Here is a 20161-nt window from a genome sequence, read left to right as displayed (position 1 = left end):
AGGCATTAAAAATTAGTGTCATGATTGATAACAGCATCAATTAATAATCACTTGAGTGTTTAAACATACATTTTAGGTGATTTACTTTGTAAAATCTGTTTAAAATAAATCTAATGCTATAAATTCAACAGGTTTATTGTATGCAACCAAGTATACACATAATATATACAGAATAAAACACTGGTTATCTTATAAATACTTTTTATTATTGTCTTTTCATGTTTTAACTTAAAACCTAAAAGTTCTTTTCAACATAAGCGTGATACACCTTAAGACCCTCGAAGGTTTCAGTAGCCACACCCTTGATGGCACTCGCTGGTGGATCAAAACCATTCCATCCACCTCCAGGCAATTCAATAGTGTAGGAAAGAGCAACGCCACCTACAGCCTTAACCCAATCATCACTACCCCCAGCAGCAGCATACAAAACATTAGTAGAAGAACCAATGGTATAATCAGTACGGTCAACAGCATAGATAGCATCAGCAACATCATGGGCCAAGTCATCCAAAGTCTGCACATCTTCAGGAAGAGCAGAGGTGTAACCCCATGGGTATAAGAGATACTGACCATAACTATGGAAAGTCAAATACAATTTGGTTTGGGATCCCAGGGACTCAACAAGATTCTTGAGGTTACGGGTCTCAGATTCGGAGAAACCTTCGGGACCTGCATAGGTCTCATCACATTCATAATCACTGGCACCAATTTCCATCCAGTGGAAGTCAAAGTTACGATTGGCGTCAACACCATCACAACGTTGACCCTTGGTGGTGGTCTTACGCCAGAAGCGGTTGGAAGTAGAGGAGTGGGTGTATTCATAACCATCAGGGTTCAACACTGGGATGATGTACCAGTCAACGTTTTCGATCATATGACGATTGTCCTTGTTCTCAACCAGTTCATGGATGAAGTATAAGGCAGTTGCGGGTGCGATCCATTCACGAGCGTGGATTCCTGCATCAATAAGAATAGCGGGTTTGTTTGATCCTCCAGTGGAGATCTTAATCATAACCATTTCACGGTCTTCATAAGTTCCACCAATGCTTCTGACCTCGACGATATCACTATGGTCTGATTCTAATTGAATTAGGTACTCAACAATGGTGTCGTAGGTGTGGTACTGCTCAAAGTTGATTTTCCCAGCTTCCACACGCGGGGACATCATTTTCTCCATCTTTTCACGTTGGACAACCCTGGAAACACATTAAAATACAATAAAACTCAATAAAAACAAAATGGCTTCCACTTACGTCTCTACATCATTGATCAAAACATTGTGGGCGATTGAATTTTGCTTCAAGGTGTCAGTAAACCTCATTTGAATCTGAGGGGAGACCATAATGTCCATTTCCTTGTTGACAGCGCGGGCCTTCGACCAGAAGTCGACGCCTTTGATGCCTTCAAACGCCCTGACTACATCAAGCTGTTCTTTATTGGAAGGATTCACACGGTAGACCTTGTGGTTGCTAAAGTTGGCCGTGGCCAACGCTGCCAGGCAGGCTAATACGATGATTGTTTTCATCATGGCGACTAATCCAACTACTGTTAGTTTTTGTTTATATACATGTAAAAACACTTCAAAATCTTATCGGGATATGAATAAAAATATAAAAATTCCCGCTAAGTCATTGTAATCACCTACATCCTTTATATAAATGTAACATACACGTGTGTTTGACATAATTATGATAAAAGTGGAGATTAAAGTCAGGTTTTTGTTTATTTAACTTTGATTGGTAAAGTGAGTCGAGTTTTGTAATGTTTGATAAGGTAATTGGGTGTATTCGATACGTGAGGTACATTTCCTCATGGTTTATTGAGTGTTTTGTGAAGATATTTCTAAATATAAATTCATTTTTACATTTATTTTGTTAGTTTTAGATGAAAAAGGTGTTTTGCTGTGTTTTTGGTTGCCTACATTAAAAGTCTACATTGAGTTACACTTTCTTTAACAAAAACTGTTATATTAGACTTATAACTCAAAGAAAACAATTTAATATAATAGAATTAAATATGCTAAACATTTTTTGATATTTTTTTAAATATTTTGTTGAATATTTGTTAATGCAACCAATTTTAACATTTATTTTGAGAGTTGTAGCAGAAAAGTATTTTTTACGCGTGTTTTTGGTTGCCTACATTAAAGCTCAACATCTGGTTACACTTTCTTTAACAAAAACTGTTATATTAGACATATAACTCAAAGAAAGCGCTTTAATACAGTAGAATTTGATATGACAAACATTTTCTGATAATTTATTAAATATTTTGTTATATCTTTGATAAAATACAACAAATTTTAACATTTATTTTGAGAGTTGTAGCAGAAAAGTATATTTTACGCGTGTTTTTGGTTGCCTATAGTAAAACTCTACATCAGGTTTCAGTTTCTTTAACAAAAACTGTTATATTACGCAAATAACTCAAAGAAAACGCTTTAATATAATAAAATTAGATATGAGAAATATTTTCTTACATTTTATTAAATATTGTGTTAAATCTTTGATAAAATACAACAAATTTTAACATTAATTTTGAGAGTTATAGGAAAAAAGTTGATTTTACGCGTGTTTTTGGTTGCCTACATTAAAACTCTACATCAGGTATCAGTTTCTTTAACAAAAACTGTTGTATTACACAAATAACTCAAAGAAAACGCTTTAATATAATAAAATTAGATATGACAAACATTTTCTGATATTTTATTAAATATTGTGTTAAATTTTTGATAAAATACAACAACTTTTAACATTTATTTTGAGAGTAGTACAAGAAAAGTATTTTTTACGCGTGTTTTTGGTTGCCTATAGTAAAACTCTACATTCGCTCCCAACTTCTTTCAGAAAATATTTTATTTGCTATGTAAATTAATTATTTCTCTAATTTACAACTTCATATTGTAAGCAACGATGTAGTAATTAATAATTACCGCCAAAAACAGAGTAATTAAAAAGTGTGCAGATAAATAATGTCGAAAAAGTTTAATTTGAGCACACAAGATGGATGCCATGCCGTCTCGTTTGGCGGCGCGTCGCGAATACGAAATTTGTTTGCATAATGTTTGTATAATGTTTAAATTTAATATTAGTTTGGCTAAGCCGGCCGGGGCGGGATAAATGGACGCGCGTATGAGCGTTGACATTCTCATAAATCAAACCTAATGAATCAAGAATAATAAACAAACAAAAGTAAGTGCGCGTCGCGCGGCGGCCTTTCCGGATCACGTAGCAGGGGCCGAGTTTTAACATTTCGAGCAAATGTCACTCGGGAGGCATTATCCCGCTCAACCCTCCGCGCCATTTTCTCACTCGTCTCGAATAAATATACAGCGATGCAGTCGGAGGCATTCATAGGTCGTGCGAAATTTATTATTATCGACGCTCATATTTTTCCGATGACTGCGAGCACATCGATCCGAGTCGGGCGTGTTCTATTTCACTTAAGTTTATTTAAACTCGTATAATAAATTATGTGCGGTGAGAGAGAGTTGCATTATCGAAATTGAAAAATTACCAAACGCAACCGACACTACCGATAAATGTAATGTTGGTTGCCTATATCAACATTTATGTGACCAATAAAAGTAATGATATTCATTTCATTTTACATTCTACGCACCTTTAACACTTTAAAAGCCATAAAATAAAATAAATATTAATTTGTTTTAGTTGAATGGACGCAAATAGTGTGTAAATTGTTTTGTTAGAGATTAAAAAGTAATTAAGCAGAATTGACGCGCGTGTCATGGGCATGTGTCGAACGTCTATTGAATTCTTGAGCGGCGAAAGACGGAAAGCCCGAAGGTGGCTGAAGCTGAGTGGCGCGGTGGCGGCAGGCGGCGGCAGCGGTTGCGGCGCGCTCCTTCCGCGCGCGCGTACATTAACAGAGTTATTGAAATGCCGGCGGCAACGTTTTGAGTAAATTAATGAGAAGACTTTAGACACAGGACTCCTTTGGCCCCTTTGTTCTCGCAGCGCTTCTTTGGCCGCCCAAGATTCGGCGGCGCATTCAATTATAGCCACGTCCCTTTGTTGGTTTCGCCTTTCCGAACGGATTAATCGCGGAATGCAGCCGAATTAATCCTCTTTGATTTTAATATAACGATAAAATTACTTGGCGTGCAAACTGAGTGTTCGGCATGCTATACTACCCAACCTACATGCTTTGTAACGCTGGTTGCCTATATTAAACCTAAATCTTTATTTTAACATGTGTTTCACATAAGATAAAAGGTTCAAGTGGGTTTATTTATAGAATTAATTGATTATTATCAATAATATTCTACTTTTTAAGTTTATTATCATCATTTGAGTGTTTGTACTCGTTGATTGTTGAAATGTTTCAATTTTTTAGATGTACAACTGGGTTATGTGTATATTGATGTTGTGATCAACTGATGACATTCGATGTGTTTGCAAATGGCGGGACGACTTAAACTCAACGACGTTAACTTCGCCATCGTCGTGCAAGTGCAGAATTTATGTAAATATGATTGAAAATATGTACATTTTCTCGAGCGCCGGCTTTCGCCCGGCATCACCTTTGTCGGCGCGCGCGCTTTTCCATTTCTTTTAGATGTCGAACGTCGTCAATTTTTACGGCGTCGTTACGCTCACTATTTAGATACCGACCGTGTGCGCGCACCCGGCGACCTTTTTGCGGGGCGCGATGGGTGCGATGATGCATCGACACGAACGCGAAACGACCTTTGGCGGCTTTCGCGCAGACGATGTTATCATCCGCATCGGAATGGCGGCGGAGACGGAAAGACATCACTGGAGTTACCATGTGGATGTGTGTGTGTGTATGTCACCCAGTCGTAAAACACCGAATGCACTAGATCTAAATTACGCGTTCGGTTTACGGTCCGAGTTATACGGACGGATGCGAATTCACCTAGTTTTAATGGCAATTAATATCGGTATGGTTTTACTTTTACGCGCGGCCAGGGGACGTCCCGGGTCTAGGAGGCGGTGATAACGGCCTAACGAGGTGCACATCAGGATAACTTTAAGAAATGGCAGCGGGAAGATGGAAAATACATCAACGGCCATTTTGTGTTGTTAATTTATTAAACTGTAAAATTAATAAATGTAAGAGTAAATTTTGATGTGTGTTTGGTGGCCTATATAGCAGAAACGTTTAAAACACCACTTTTTTTTTAAACCACGATTTTTGACACTCGGAAGGGAAAAGTGTTTCAATTCTTAAAACCTAGGCAACCCAATATCCCTACTATTATTATAAATGCGAAAGTCCTGATGTTTGTTACACTTTCACGCAAAAACTACTTAACCGATCATCATGAAAATTTGTACACATATTCTTAGTGGACCCCGAATGGTTATAGGCTACTTTTTATTTAATAAAAAAATTATTTATTAAATAAAATAAAGAAATTGTTTAGCCAATAATACCTCTGCATCTGGCTATTTGACTACTTTAACGCCATCTAGCATTCCAGCAATGAAGCTCAAACCTAAGTACTATAGTACCATCACACTGTATTATCACACTGTATTACCGACAGCTACGTCAACATCAAATCCAATTGACTACACTATGGAGACTGTACACTATACTTCCGTAGACTATACTTTCAGCCATTTTAAACTTCCCGCCATTCTACTTCATTGTTACTTCTTCTGTGACTACAGACGCGTACGGAAGCAACTTTATTATTTAGATAGTACAAAATAAATTTGTTAAAAATGAAATATCTAGAAAAGTACTGAGTGTACGACATTGGTAAAAATACTATATTAAAGTACAATTAATTCCTCATAGTTTACAAATAATTATTTTTAAATATTTGCTTTATTTTAGGAATAAAACTCAAAAAAACATTTTTTGGGTGACGCTGCAATATTTCCAAATCCCTCCTCTTAATATATTTTATTAGATTGTGACGATTGTGAACCCGGAAAAAACCTATCGAAAACAATCGATCAACACACGTCGCCATTCGACGCGCTGCATCCGGGAAGCACCACTCGACATACTCGACACGTCGCTCTAATTGATTGCGCAGACACTCAACTAAAATATATTAATTTTTTCCACACTCGTACGTAGTAACTACATACAACACAACTCTAGATGTTTATATTTATGATTTGTTCATTTGTTTTTATTCGAGCGCGCGTCTAGTCCTAGTTCATGCCATCCAACATTAAGGATGATAAAGGATGAATCTTGTAACGAAGGTTCGGGATATAAGAGAACGCGCGCAGCGCCGTCGCGCGGCAGAGCCTGATAATTAATTTATAACTCAATTTGTAGCAAACAACTTTCCTCATTCGCAGAACAATTCCGTATGCATTAACTACACTCTCGCGAGCGCCGTGTGCGTCGGCGGCGAATTCGACTCGCGGAATTAAAACGCATACAGCGACAGAGATTTCCACGCAAAACGTCTCGTCTACGAGCGACTACGCTAAATATTTATGCGTAACAATCGAGTAGTCATAGTACACATAGTGCATATGTGTATATTGGGTTGCCTAGGTTTTAAGAATTGAAGTATGTGTGTATAGCAAATCACATCTTCGTGTCGCCTCTCAATTAGATCGCCCTCCGATTGATTAATTAGCCCTTTTCGAAAGCGGACGGAAGCAAGAATTGCACATGTGTGTGTGTGTGTTGCGTGTGTTAATTACAATACGTTTTCTGTGCGCGCGCGTTGGGGATAAAATTACTCGCCCACTCGCCGTCGGAGGCAACCTAATTACAAAGTGTCCCTTTCGCACGTCCGAAATCATGACAGCGCTGGCGGGCCACGTTTCGCCAGGGGCACTTTTCGCCTGAATTATTTATAGTTTTGTATATCAGGTCAATGTTTACGTGCTTTACTCGTATACTCAGAGGTGAGTGAAAATTTATCGCAAAAAAACTTACAAATCGCTTTTATTTTGTATAATTGGTTGCATACGTTATAAAACCAATTTACATCAAGTTGAAAGGCGCACGCCTAGCGCGATGAAATTTGTTGTGCGGTGTAAAAGCGTGCATGACCGATACGCCCGCCTACCGTCGCCCGCCCCCCTTGAGCTGAGCGTCAGAAGTGTTCTCATCCAGGAAATTGCGCTGTCAGGATAAATCGTCGACGATGATAATTTCTTAAAAACCGCCCTCCGCATAGTCTGCTTTGTGCCGCGGGCTTTCTTTCGTGAATTTCTCGGGCAATTAAAATTAATACTTCTATTTGCCGCCCCCGAAACTTTATTTGGCTTATAACTTTCAACTTTTAACTTTCCATTTTACTCTACCTTAGGAACGATGATGAAAGGCTAAGGGTGTGGTTTTGTTTGATTTAAGAGTTTGAAATGTGCGTTTTCGGGCTTTTTCGAGGATTGTAAAGTTGCCTAAATCAACGAGCGGGTCCGAAAACCGCTGTGGGCTATTAGAATGTTGAATGCGCAATAGTTTTCGACGGGTATATAGAGTTGAAGGGTGACACAAACTGGTGGACAAAGCGATGGACTGTGTTGCGGTCAGCGACGCAAGTCCACAACCGCAACAACGCGTCAAAGAGCTGAATCAATTTCAGCATCACATAATATCCACGAATTAAACCATCAAAAATTAATTTCCAAGCGCTGTAACTCAGTTATGCACATTTGGCGAATGATTGGTTGCCTACGCATTTTTTTTGCACACGCTCGTAAATAATGCCACAGGCGCGCGAGCGCCCCCTACGTTGATAGCGAGGAGGCTTCATTGTCGCGTTTTAAATATTAACGAAGCGCTGCCAACACACGTCCGCTATGAATCACAACATGCATTCGCAAACCGATTCAATGATTTACAGCCGGGCGCTTTTCGAAAATCGGCTTCGGCGTTCTAAGTGCGTATCCGTGTAAACCGCGGAACGGACTCATCTCTACCGTCATCACCATCGTCGACGTAGGCAACCAACAAAACCTCGCCGGTGTTGCCTTCGTTGTGAATATTTAAAAACTTTCAACGCTGCCCGAAATCGGGCTGCGTCGGAATTGTTTAAATTAATTCGTCGACGAACTGCGGACAATCGAATGGTTTTTAATTAATGGCGATGGACTAATGCATCGCCTGTTACGTTCGATTGCAATGATAATATTGACCCATGGCCGTGTTGCGCGCCCGAGCCAATAAAGTCGAATGCATTTCGGGGTGGGCGGGGTGCGCGGGGGGCGGCTTGTTGCATTAATGTGTGTTTATCGAATCTGCCTGTGCACATGGTGCTGGCGCGTCGGTTAAAAGCCATTAAATAAATTAATTCATAAATCATTTTATCTATGCATCGCACTTAATATTTCAAAGGTTAATTAAGCGTGCGTAAATGACGTGTTGATGTATCGAGACCGCCGATCGGTTTCAACAACATTGATCAAACATAATTCGCCAATTAATTAATTGAGTTTTTTTATTGCGTTATATAGTTATAGCATCATTGGTGTATACTTGGTTGCCTATCTCACCACACTTTATGACAGCGCACCAAATTGAAAATTTGATTACGCGCTGGCGCACTAATTGAAATTTTATCAGCCACTAGATTCTCGAATTGGATTTAATTAAAGTCACGAAACAAAACAAACAAAGAAAAAAATATAGCGGAGATGATACATGATATGTGCCTGCGTGGAAGTTTTATCACTGCGCATGATGTATCGAATTAATCGTGACAAGACAACGTGTTGTATCGCGATATTAAGAAGTTCATGTTTCAGCGGACCACTTTTCCGCGCTTGATTAGGCAACCCAACGCATCCGCGTTGCGGACGATGATTGATGGTGCCACACACGACGTAGGCAACCAGCCGTACACCGTATCGAAACAGACAGACAGTCAGTTCGAGCTTAACTTTTAATAACTTACATTCGCGTCCGAGTGTAACGCGACACTATAATATGTTCTGGTTAGTTTTGTAGCTGTAGGCAACTTTATTCGCACTAAATACCGATTATATTATTAGCAGAAACGTTAAATATCCCGGAAGAAACGAGGCATCGTATAACGCAGTCGAAAGGTTAATAAATCTTTGTTAACTGCTACAAAACTGTTTTGTTTTATCAAAGAACAACATGCATCAATCATTTAGATTGGCCCGTCATTACCATATACATCTAACACTATATCATCCTCGACCCCGGGAGCGTTCTCCTTAACCTCACCCCCCGTTTGCACCCCGCTCCACTCATCTGCTCTTCTGACTACGCACGTATACATAACGTGCAAACACAACTCCTTCACGCTTCACGCCGAATTGCTTACGCTTTACTCGTACAGTTTACAGGATGTTGCCGGAAGTAGTTTTGAGTTATGTTTTTAATCATCGCGTTAACATTTTGATAGGCACTGGCGGGCTAATTGCATTGTTGTAATGCTGGTTGCCTATAGTGTGTGTTTCAAGTGTATTATTCTCGCGTAGATGGTTGTAATAAAGTAATAAATGGCGCGCGCAATTCTATTAAAATGGCTTTTAATTTTCCTCAATGTGCAAAAGGCGCGCTCGCGTTGTTCTCTTCGCCCTCTTTGCGCTCTTATTATTTCGCCGATGTGCTTCATGCATATTTGAGGAACGCATCAAGACGAACAAGGTGCAAATCGCTAGGGGTTAGCTAACAACCGCCCCCCTCTTTCACCTGGCGGCTCATCCGACCCGGAGATGTATAATTTAGATTAATTGCAGTCGTTATTCTCACAAGAAATGCGCACAAGTCGTAAATTCGTTGTATTTTCTTTTTTGTGTATTGTGTATATTGGGTTGCATAGCGTGTTTTATATATGGTTAGTAATATTTGTTTGATTTATCGCCGGACGAAACAATCGTTTGTTTGATGTCAACTCGAAGTCGTTCAAGTTGCATCCGGCGCGCTGCGGGTTGTCTAGTGTTTGCTAATCCAGATTGAATTCGCATGTTTCAGGGGGCGGCAAAGAATCAGGAGGTGGCAATCAAAACAAATCCGTTCGCCGGCGTTGGATGTGTAGGTGGGGGGCTGGCTGGGGATAACTGAAAACGTCGTGAATTGTTTCGAGCCGAAGTTCGGTTCAGCTGCGTGTTGCGAGCCACTCGACCGGCAGTCGAGTGGCGCAGAGTGGCGCACAGCGAACGCGTGAAGGGTGCTTCGCGCCGGCGGGGTCGCAACGTCGGAATGTTGACTGTTTAAACTCTTCAGCGGCGTGGAGAGGATGAACCAATTTTCGCGTCGCGCGCGGCGCGAGCCCCTCGATGTCGCCGGCATCGTCGGGGCAGATCAGCGAAGAAGATCCGGCGCGTCGCCGTCGTAGACACAACACAATGAATGTTAATTAATTTCCTTTAATTAATTCAAATATTTGCGCACGTCCTTCCTAGGCCGGCTCAATGCCACCGCATACTTAAAAGGCGGTTTTTGAATGGCAAATAAAAGTTTGCCATCTGTTGTTGAGGATTTCTTTTATAGGATGATAAAAGTTTCTTTAATTTTTGTTTATTAGGTTCAATATTGATGTATTTTTTAAATTATCCCGCGTGTTTTCAACTTAGCACACAGCGCATTGGTAGAGACATTCGCGGCTGCGCAATGCGCCACTACACCGGTATTCGCACTCGTAAGTCACGTCAAGGTCTTGTGATAATGAATCTTGTTTTGATTTAAAGCGTGTTATTGTAAATCGCTAGCAGTTTCAGTTGGCAATTCAAGACTGGTGCGTCGTAGTGTTTCTTTTATTATGTTTTATTTACAAGTTAAATTTAATATCGGTTTATTATTTTAGACCTTAGTAAATGTGCTGTTTGGTATTCGGTTTTTCCGTTTTTCGTCACCGCGTCATTTCCTATTGGTGCTGTTGAAGAACTCCGTGGATGAGGATTGCGTATTCGGAAACATCGACGCATAGCTGTAACCTTAACTGATACCAGTAGGAAGGCACATTGCGCTGAACACACAACATCGTCAAGTGTCTTTCGCTTTTGTAGAGGAATATAGAATCTGATTCTGCAGGTGAATCTGAAATAAGGTTGTTTATATTCTTGTTTAATTTCAACGTGCACGTTCTGAACGATCGTAATTTTTTTTGATACATATTGTTACTGTTTTAGCTCCATCATTATGAAATTCATAGACAGGACAACAACGGCTGTTGCAGGACGTGAAAAGCGTGTATAATTCCTCGGATTGTAAGTATTGGAACGTTTTTTGGCTGTGGATTTACTTTCAATTTCTAACTGAAGTAAATTATAGCATAATTTTAATCATTCCCTTTGTGTATATAGTTTATCGAAAATGCCTCAAATATTTAATAATGTAGGCTTTTGTAGTTAGTGAAATTTTTGTTTTTTATTGCATGTGGGCCGCAAATTGTGTTTCTTATTGGGACTATCTTTGTATTTTCTTGTGTATAACAAATATTCCTATCACCCTGTATATAGATTTCCTGAAATTTCATCGAAGAAATGCCTAAAAATGCAATAATCTGTTTTTTGTTGTGAAATTTTTGTTTTCTGCATGTGAAAGGCAAACCATTTATGTTATCTAAATTATTTATATACTAATATATGCATAATTAAATTCTCTATCACCCTGTATATAGATTTCCTGAAATTTCATCCAAAAAATGCCTAAAAAATGCAATAATCTGTTTTTTTGTTGTGAAATTTTTTGTTTTTTGCATGTGGAAGGCAAACTATTTATGTTTTCTAAACTATTTATTTACTAAAATATACATAATTAAATTCTCTATCACCCTGTATATAGATTTCCTGAAATTTCATCCAAGAAATGCCTAAAAAATGCAATAATCTGTTTTTTTGTTGTGAAAATTTTTGTTTTTTGCATGTGGAAGGCAAACTATTTATGTTTTCTAAACTATTTATTTACTAAAATATACATAATTAAATTCTCTATCACCCTGTATATAGATTTCCTGAAATTTCATCCAAGAAATGCCTAAAAAATGCAATAATCTGTTTTTTTTGTTGTGAAATTTTTTGTTTTTTGCATGTGGAAGGCAAACTATTTATGTTTTCTAAACTATTTATTTACTAAAATATACATAATTAAATTCTCTATCACCCTGTATATAGATTTCCTGAAATTTCATCCAAGAAATGCCTAAAAAATGCAATAATCTGTTTTTTTTTGTTGTGAAATTTTTTGTTTTTTGCATGTGGAAGGCAAACTATTTATGTTTTCTAAACTATTTAGTTACTAAAATATACATAATTAAATTCTCTATCACTCTGTATATAGATTTCCTGTAATTTCATCCAAGAAATGCCTAAAAAATGCAATAATCTGTTTTTTTGTTGTGAAAATTTTCGTTTTTTGCATGTGGAAGGCAAACTATTTATGTTTTCTAAACTATTTATTTACTAAAATATACATAATTAAATTCTCTATCACCCTGTATATACATTTCCTGAAATTTCGTCCAAGAAATGCCCGAAAAATGCAAAAATATGTTTTTTTTGTTGTGAAAATTTTGGTTTTTTGCATGTGGAAGGCAAACTATTTATGTTTTCTAAACTATTTATTTACTAAAATATACATAATTAAATTCTCTATCACCCTGTATATAGATTTCCTGAAATTTCATCCAAGAAATGCCCAAAAAATGCAATAATCTGTTTTTTTGTTGTGAAAATTTTCGTTTTTTGCATGTGGAAGGCAAACTATTTATGTTTTCTCAACTATTTTGGGATTAATTTTAAATTAATTATTCTTGGTAAAGTTCACTGCGCATGCGCAGTAAAAAAGTAGGCGGAGCAAAATTTAAAAAAATAGACGAAAATACTTTTTCTGTTCATAATTCAATTTTTCTATATTAAAATTATTTTTTTAAATTAACTATTCTTTGTAAAGCTACTGCGCATGCGCAGTAAAAAAGTAGGCGGAGCAAATTTTAAGAAAAACATAGAAATAAATAATACTGGTGTTTATAATAAGAATTTTTCTATTTCAGAGTAACTTTTAGATTGATGACGAATTAAATTATTATTTTAAGTCAGCTGCGCATGCGCAGTACGAAAGTGGGCGGAGCAAATTTGAAAAAATAGAAATAAATTCTTCTGCTGTTTATAATTAGATTATTTCTACATTAAAATAATTTTAAATAAACTATTATTTGTAAAGTTACTGCGCATGCGCAGTAAAAAAGTAGGCGGAGCAAAATTTCAAAAATACCACAAAATAATACTCACCGTAACTTTTTCTTCAAAAATTCTTCCTGATAATCAATCCAATATAATCGACGCACAATTATTTAATAAATATTTTAATTTTTTATATTTTAAACAATAGTTATCGTTATCATGTTATTATGATAATATACTTGAATATTTAATGCGTATTTAGAATTAAATATTAAAAGTTAGAATTTACGGCGAATAATCTGCCCTCCTGGAAATATGATGCTCGTTGAGGACTTGATCTAAATGTGACGGTATTGTGTGGGTGTGAGCGTTGATCCGCTTGATGGTTCTTTGCACTCATTATTCTCGACACTAGTATACTCATTATTGAGTTATCCTCGGCAGGACGAACGTGATGCGGATGGTGCAGCGATGCACTGGTACGACGCAGACGGTCTGGCACCTAGGACTGGAACTGGGGAACCAACGGGTAGACATGGCTAGTGGCGGCAGCGGCGGCGGCGGCGGCGGCCGGACGGGGCTCCCGGGAGCGTGCGCTCTGCGCAAATGCGCCATCGCCATGTGCCCGACATTTATCCTGCATTCACACACCGAATCCTTTACTTTAAATAATAAAATATTAGTAGTTTAAAATATCTAACCTCAAAATTTTGACATTTGATATTTTTAACCTCAAAAATATTATCGGTTAGCACAGGAGATAAAAAATACATCCCGAATCGATTTTGTAAGCAAACAAAACGAATGTATTTACTCGTATGTTTGCTCGCGTTTTGCATGATGTTATCGTGTGTAGGCGTAAATATGCATCCTTTCAATTTGCGCGTATTTCACACGAGGCGTGCGGATTCAATCACGCTTTTCTTCAAATTTCACTCGGCGGCGGCGGCGCTAAGCCGACATCATTCGTTCACTTCACACTCTGCATCTCAACATTTACGAATGTATTTTAAAAACGCGAAAATCACAGAAAATAAAATTCGTGTATTTTGGGAAGCCTGCGAATACCCAAGACACTTTAAAAACTCATGGGAATATAAGTACATAAAAGTCTTCGTAAAGTTAATGTTTGTGACTCATTTATGAGGCTTGAATAAAATACTCGGTTTAATAATTCGAATAATTTACAACTGAGATGTCAAATTCCGGATTTAGTAGATATCTCGAATGTCCAGAATCTTTTCGTAGAATGCGGATCGTGCCGGATGGCAAATTCCTCGCGTTTTTTGCTCTTTAGCACTTCGATCACTTTCGTTTCTTCTCTTTATGCTTGGATGTCGTTCACATCTTTGTGTCGCTCGCTGATTGTCACGTTCGATGTGCGCGTAGGGAGCTAGGAATGTGCGCGGTATTCTGCACTTAGAATCTTTTGCATTGTGGAATCTTTCGACCACTTCAAAATCGTCGAGTAAATTGCACTTTCGAGTGTATTTCGAGATTTGCACTTGGAGAAATAAATGTTTTTATTGATTTTATGTGTTTAAGTGTTGAAGTGAATTAAATGTGACGTTGTGAATTATTGCGGAAATAATTTAATGATTAAATTAAAGAGTTCAAAGGCAACACGTGTCAAATTATGTTAAATAGCAATTAATTTAAGTTTAATCAATAAATGCAATTTATTTAGGACTTAATTTGCAGATAATTGGTAATTATTTATTCCTTTTTAACATTTTCTATGTTTTATCACTTTAAATTTATTAAAATTGTGAAATTTTATTGATTTTACAAACAAACAACTTTAATAACACTTTTAAAGCTTCAAAAAAACTTTTAAAAAATTCTGGCTTTCTTACAAAGTCAAAAATTATACCTAAAAATCAAAAAATGTCAAAAAAGCGGAAAAAATTGAGTTTTATCAAAAATTTCTTTGTTTATATACCCAGTATCTCGTCACATCGAGTTAATTTAGTTTTCTTCAAATATTTTTCTAACTAAAAATCACCTAATAAAACCAAAATTAATAATATTAAATAAATTGATATTTAACACTAATAAATATTTTTCTATTCGAAAAATATCAAATGAATATGATGAAATAAAATAAAACTAAAATGAAGATATATCTTTTCGCATTTTTTGTGTAGACTTTTCGTGGCTTTAACGCTTGGCCTCTTCCTGAAGCGGAAACCGTGAGAAACTGCGGGGGAAACGCCACAAATTCAATTTTCCAAGCGGCGAATTAATTCGAATAAAATCGAATCGAAGCGACCACCATGCTCATGCTTCCTGTCTTCTCATATTAGGTTTTTTCTCTCTCCCAGGACTTTTCCACGTTTCATATTTTTCAATTTGCGAATTATTTAATAAATATTTATTAACCACATAAAAAACTTATTTGACACACCCTGCAATCTGGAATCTTTCAATATTTTTCATATTCTTATTGCTTATTGCTAATTTTTATAGTATTTGTTTATAAATTTAAGTATTTCACAATATTGTTTGTAATTTAATGATAGTTATAGAATTATGCAATGGAATATGATCGACTATATATGATCCGTTCAGCATTATCTGCTTGTTCATCTTTGGTTACCGCCACGGCGGCCATTTTATCACATTTGTTTGCATTTGCGTTGGATTTTGAGTTTTACGTCGTATTTGGCGTTAAGTTTGGATTATCCATTTCAATTTCCACTACTGAATCCAATTCGCTCTGCAAAACAACAATAAATATGAGGAAAACATCTCATAATAGTTTTAATATAGATTTTTCAATAAACACGAATGATAGGCAACCAAATATACAATGCATTCTATAATATTACTAAGAAAAGAAGGTTAATAGCACAGTTTTTACTACTTTCTGCACTTGATGCACAATGTATACCATTTTGTTTACGTAGTTTGGTCCAATGTTTGTTTTTCGACTTTCAAGATGCGAAATGATCCAGTGTATCTAGGTTGGTACTAAGGTGCGCGTGAGTGTAAACACAAATAAATTAGTTAATGCCGAAGTGAGTTTGAAACGCTCTAAAATAGCATCGCGCCACATCGGCACATCGCACATTCCCGCTTGGGTTTAACCTAATTAACTACCCACACAACGCATGAAATGTGCGCCCAAAGCGCGCAAAAAAATTCCACGAGTAATTGCATTTCGGTGTTTATTTCATGTAATTAACGATATTTTTGGCAGGTTTGAAAAACATCAAAACCCAATTATAAACAAAAATGAACTTCAAACCGCAGTAAATGGACGAGAAATGTTTATTTTCAGGTTAAAACACTTTTAAGTTTTCTTTTTTATGTTTTAAGGGTTTCTAACTTTTTTAGTTAAAAACACATAAAAATTTAGTTTTAAGCTCGAAGGTGAAGTAAATAACAAACAAAGCTGACAGTAATTAATTTTTGGTTATATAGACATTAGAATAGGTTATATTTACCTTGGATGACGCAGCCGCAGCAGCAAGTAAAGCTTTTCTTTGATTGGCGGACGCATTCAATATCCACAGGATGTATACGAACATAATCAGTGCAGGAGCGAATAAAGCAGCATACTGTGGGGTGCCTCGCACCACTGCTTGATACAATCCCAATAATGACAAGAAAATGGCGGTTCCTACCGCAATATATCTTCCAGTTCTTTGGTTTTCTTCCTAAAACAGCAAAAAATAGAAAATTCAAACTGACAAATTGTTCTTCTGGTTGCCTACGTACTCTTAATGAACTTATACTAGTATCCTCACACTCCTTCACTAGATTTTCTTTTTGCAGGTCAATTTCCACCATTTTATTAAACTTTTCAAACCCTTTTTTATTGTCTGTTTATAAATGTATCAAACTAGGCACTTTATTAACTAAATATGCTAAAACTTCAAGTTTTAATAAAACTTTTCTTGCTTAATGAGTTTTTTGAGAGAACATCTAACTGCACATGAACTTAAAGCTTAACTGATGCTTGAATGCGCCGAGATGAAGTCGTAAACTCACAAAATCAGCAAAAGCTGCAAAGGTATACAACGTACACCGTGCGCACGTCGGTAGCACGTCATATTATTAGACTATTTACACGAACTCGAACTCAAAAGGCTCAAAACTACTGCCTAGAGTTTAAAAACTCATGACGCATTCAAATTTTACGAATTATCTGATTCGCTACGTCATATACTATAAACAAACAAAAAAAATGAATGCATTTTTTGTTTTAAAATATTTTTGGTATTTTTCTTGTGAATTTTGACAAATTGAACAATTTTTGGCGCCAAAAATTAAACATAAATCCCGAATTAAACATGTGTTTGGAAAATGTACATATGGGATGCACATTTCGTGAATTAAGCAGCAGTGCATTCTCATTGAACATTATTTCGACCCGAAATCGACGAACAATTGTTTATTTTCTCCGCGCATCTTATTGGAATCTGCTGCGCGCTGTTAAACCTGCAAACGCCGCTGTTTTCTTCGCCATAAACTCGGTCGTAACTTATCCTTCGTGACGGCTTTGACGTTTTGTGTACGTTGGCATAAAATATTTCCATACCGCAACACGCCACCACCAAATTATTCACCGTCTTGTAAATATCCATCGATAAAATTCGATCGGGAGCCAAAATCGCACCTGAGTGTTGATGAAATTTTATAATTTATGAGTTGATTGATTACATTACAATGTTTACGTGTAAAATGTAGATTGCTGGAGTTTCCAGGAATGAGAAATAAGTTCTTTGTTTTATTTTCTTTTTGTTAAACATTTGAAATTTAATATTTTAAAACTATGCTAATATTCCAAATATTTTGCTAACCTTTTAAAAATATAAAAATATTTGAATATTTATTTAATTATTAGAAACGTTCTGTATGTTAAGTTTTAAAATGTAATTCTATACGTTTTAAATGTTAATTCCTACTACTTTCAAATTAGTTTGGCGGGAATATCAGGTAACAACATTTAACCCTCAAACTTCCAACGAGTTCTCATATAAACAACGCAATTATTTTCACCAAAATTATTAAAATGAGCTCCAGAACAACACGCAAACGAAAAATACAAACACCTACAACTGATACCTTGCCAGATAAACCAAATAAAATAGATAAATCTCTGCCTGAGACAATTTATCCTGAAGAAACAAGAGTAAGCAAAGACTTCTTCGACAAATCAAGTTATGACCTTGCCAGAGCACTCCTTGGTAAAATATTGGTTCACAAAGTTGATGGAGAACTTGTGAAGTGTATTATTATTGAAACAGAATTATATCCTGGAGGTGATGACAAAGCTTCTGTTTCCTACAATAATAGGTATGTACTATTTTGTATCTTAATGTAAATTGTAATATATTTTATTAATAAACTCTTTACTTTCAGACGTACACCTGCAAATGAACCAGTATTTGGCCCACCAGGCACCACATGGGTGTATCTAACTTATGGTATGCATCATTGCATCAACATTTCGAGTGCAGATCATGGTGGCGCTGTACTTTTAAGAGCTGGAGAACCACTTGATGGGCTTGATAAATTAATGGAACTCAGAATAAGTGAGTGAATATTATTTTATTACACCTTATGAGTATTGTACCTGGTTGTTTTTAGAAAATATGAAGATGAGCAGAGATCTGAAAATTAAGGATTTGTGCAATGGCCCTGCAAAGTTGTATGCCTGCAAAGCAATGGGCATTGACGAAACGTGGTTATCCTTTGCGAGATAGTAATAAGTGATATGGATTGAAGAATATACGTCAGGGAAAGTGAAAAGGTATTAGTGCGAAACGCGTGATTGATAGAAGTGGTGATGTTGCAGTTAGCCAACTCTGGCGATTTTATTACTACAATCATCCTTGTGTCTAGAGAACCTGAACGCGAACAATAAATTTATTTTATACTACAATATTACTATTACTATATACCATACAATTATAAAATTATAATCTTTGTTACTCATAATGTTACTTTATGTCAATAAATTTATTTTATACTACAATATTACTATACTATATACCATACAATTATAAAATTATAATCTTTGTTACTCTTAATGTTACTTTACGTCAATAAACTATTATGAAGTTTGCTAATTATGTAGTATTTTATAATTTTACTTTTTTATAGCATAATATGAAAGAATATGTGATACAGAATACTTTATCTTAATAAAATTTTGTTCTACGATGTACCGTTTTGATAATAATCAAGATTATAGAAATCGTTTTCGTGCGAAGTCAAATTTTTCTTGAAAAATGCCAATAGGGCCTAAACGGTCAGTGTTAGAGGAAAATTGACTGATTATAATTTATGTAGAATTTAACTAGCTATCTAAATCTGAAATCAAATTTGAGGTAGAATTTTTAATTATTGATGAAAAATGAAAAAGTTTTGCCTTGCTTTTATGACGAAATCTTCAGTTTTAATACTTTTTATGACATAAATTAAAAAATTGAGTTTTGAAATATTTTTTTCTGGATTCTGATAAAACAGAACATTTTAAATCATTTATTTTAGTAAACTTTTTTTATACAATTAGTACTTAAGGCCCTATTGGGCCATAAAGTATACTTCAGTTTTTGGCTTATATCTTCCAAACAAATGGTTCAATCAAAAAAATCTATTAAAATAATTGCTTCATAAAGTTGTTTTCTTTAATATTCAGCTATAAAAAGATAATTTTTTTAGTTAATAAGAATTACTAAATAATTTATTAAATTATGGCGGAGGTGCCTGACAATTTTGAAAGGGTTTCTATTTATATTTAAAAACTAATTATATTATGTAATAGAGAAGATTTTAATTACCTTATTTACACAACTTGCTGTTTATTATCATTAATAGTTTACCCTGTAGATGCATTTATTTAGAACGCGTACTTCCAGCGCAACTTAATTACCGATTATCTCCGAAACTAAGAAAGATACAAGCATACGGAAAACGGCATTGGGTCCAGTATAAAATTCTTTATAAGATAAGAGTTTAAAATTTGTAATTTTATTCTTGTGAAAATCAATTTTCCGACGCGATTTTCTCGGAAAGTAATAAAGTTAGAAAAAAACTTCTTGCACTTTCTTCATGCCATGATAAGGATCTATAAAATGGCAGATTTA

The 20161-nt window shown here is 35.9% G+C and overlaps 2 protein-coding genes across 2 annotated transcripts; one reads left to right on the top strand and one right to left on the bottom strand.

Annotated features, from left to right (window-relative positions):
- Positions 1-184: 184 nt before the first annotated feature.
- Positions 185-1562, bottom strand: LOC135794124 (carboxypeptidase B-like). Its single transcript, XM_065305288.1, has 2 exons — positions 1254-1562; positions 185-1196 (listed from the first exon to the last, which is right to left on the bottom strand). The coding sequence occupies exons 1-2, from the start codon at positions 1526-1528 to the stop codon at positions 236-238; spliced, it is 1236 nt and encodes a 411-aa protein (XP_065161360.1). The 5' UTR covers positions 1529-1562; the 3' UTR covers positions 185-235.
- Positions 1563-18009: 16447 nt separating this feature from the next.
- Positions 18010-18775, top strand: LOC135794750 (DNA-3-methyladenine glycosylase-like). Its single transcript, XM_065306134.1, has 3 exons — positions 18010-18365; positions 18432-18604; positions 18660-18775. Exons 1-3 carry the CDS (start codon positions 18082-18084, stop codon positions 18773-18775), a joined length of 573 nt encoding a protein of 190 aa, XP_065162206.1. The 5' UTR covers positions 18010-18081.
- The last annotated feature ends 1386 nt before the right edge of the window (positions 18776-20161 follow it).

The sequence above is a fragment of the Atheta coriaria genome, unplaced genomic scaffold (assembly GCF_025399875.1).
Source record: "Atheta coriaria isolate IRGN ID8LTWV9N9 unplaced genomic scaffold, Caltech_Dcor_3.1 hic_scaffold_6_pilon, whole genome shotgun sequence".
NCBI classification, from domain to species: domain Eukaryota; kingdom Metazoa; phylum Arthropoda; class Insecta; order Coleoptera; family Staphylinidae; genus Dalotia; species Dalotia coriaria.
The sequence above is the reverse complement of the archived record's forward strand: the minus strand, read 5'-3'. Positions and strand labels throughout refer to the sequence as shown.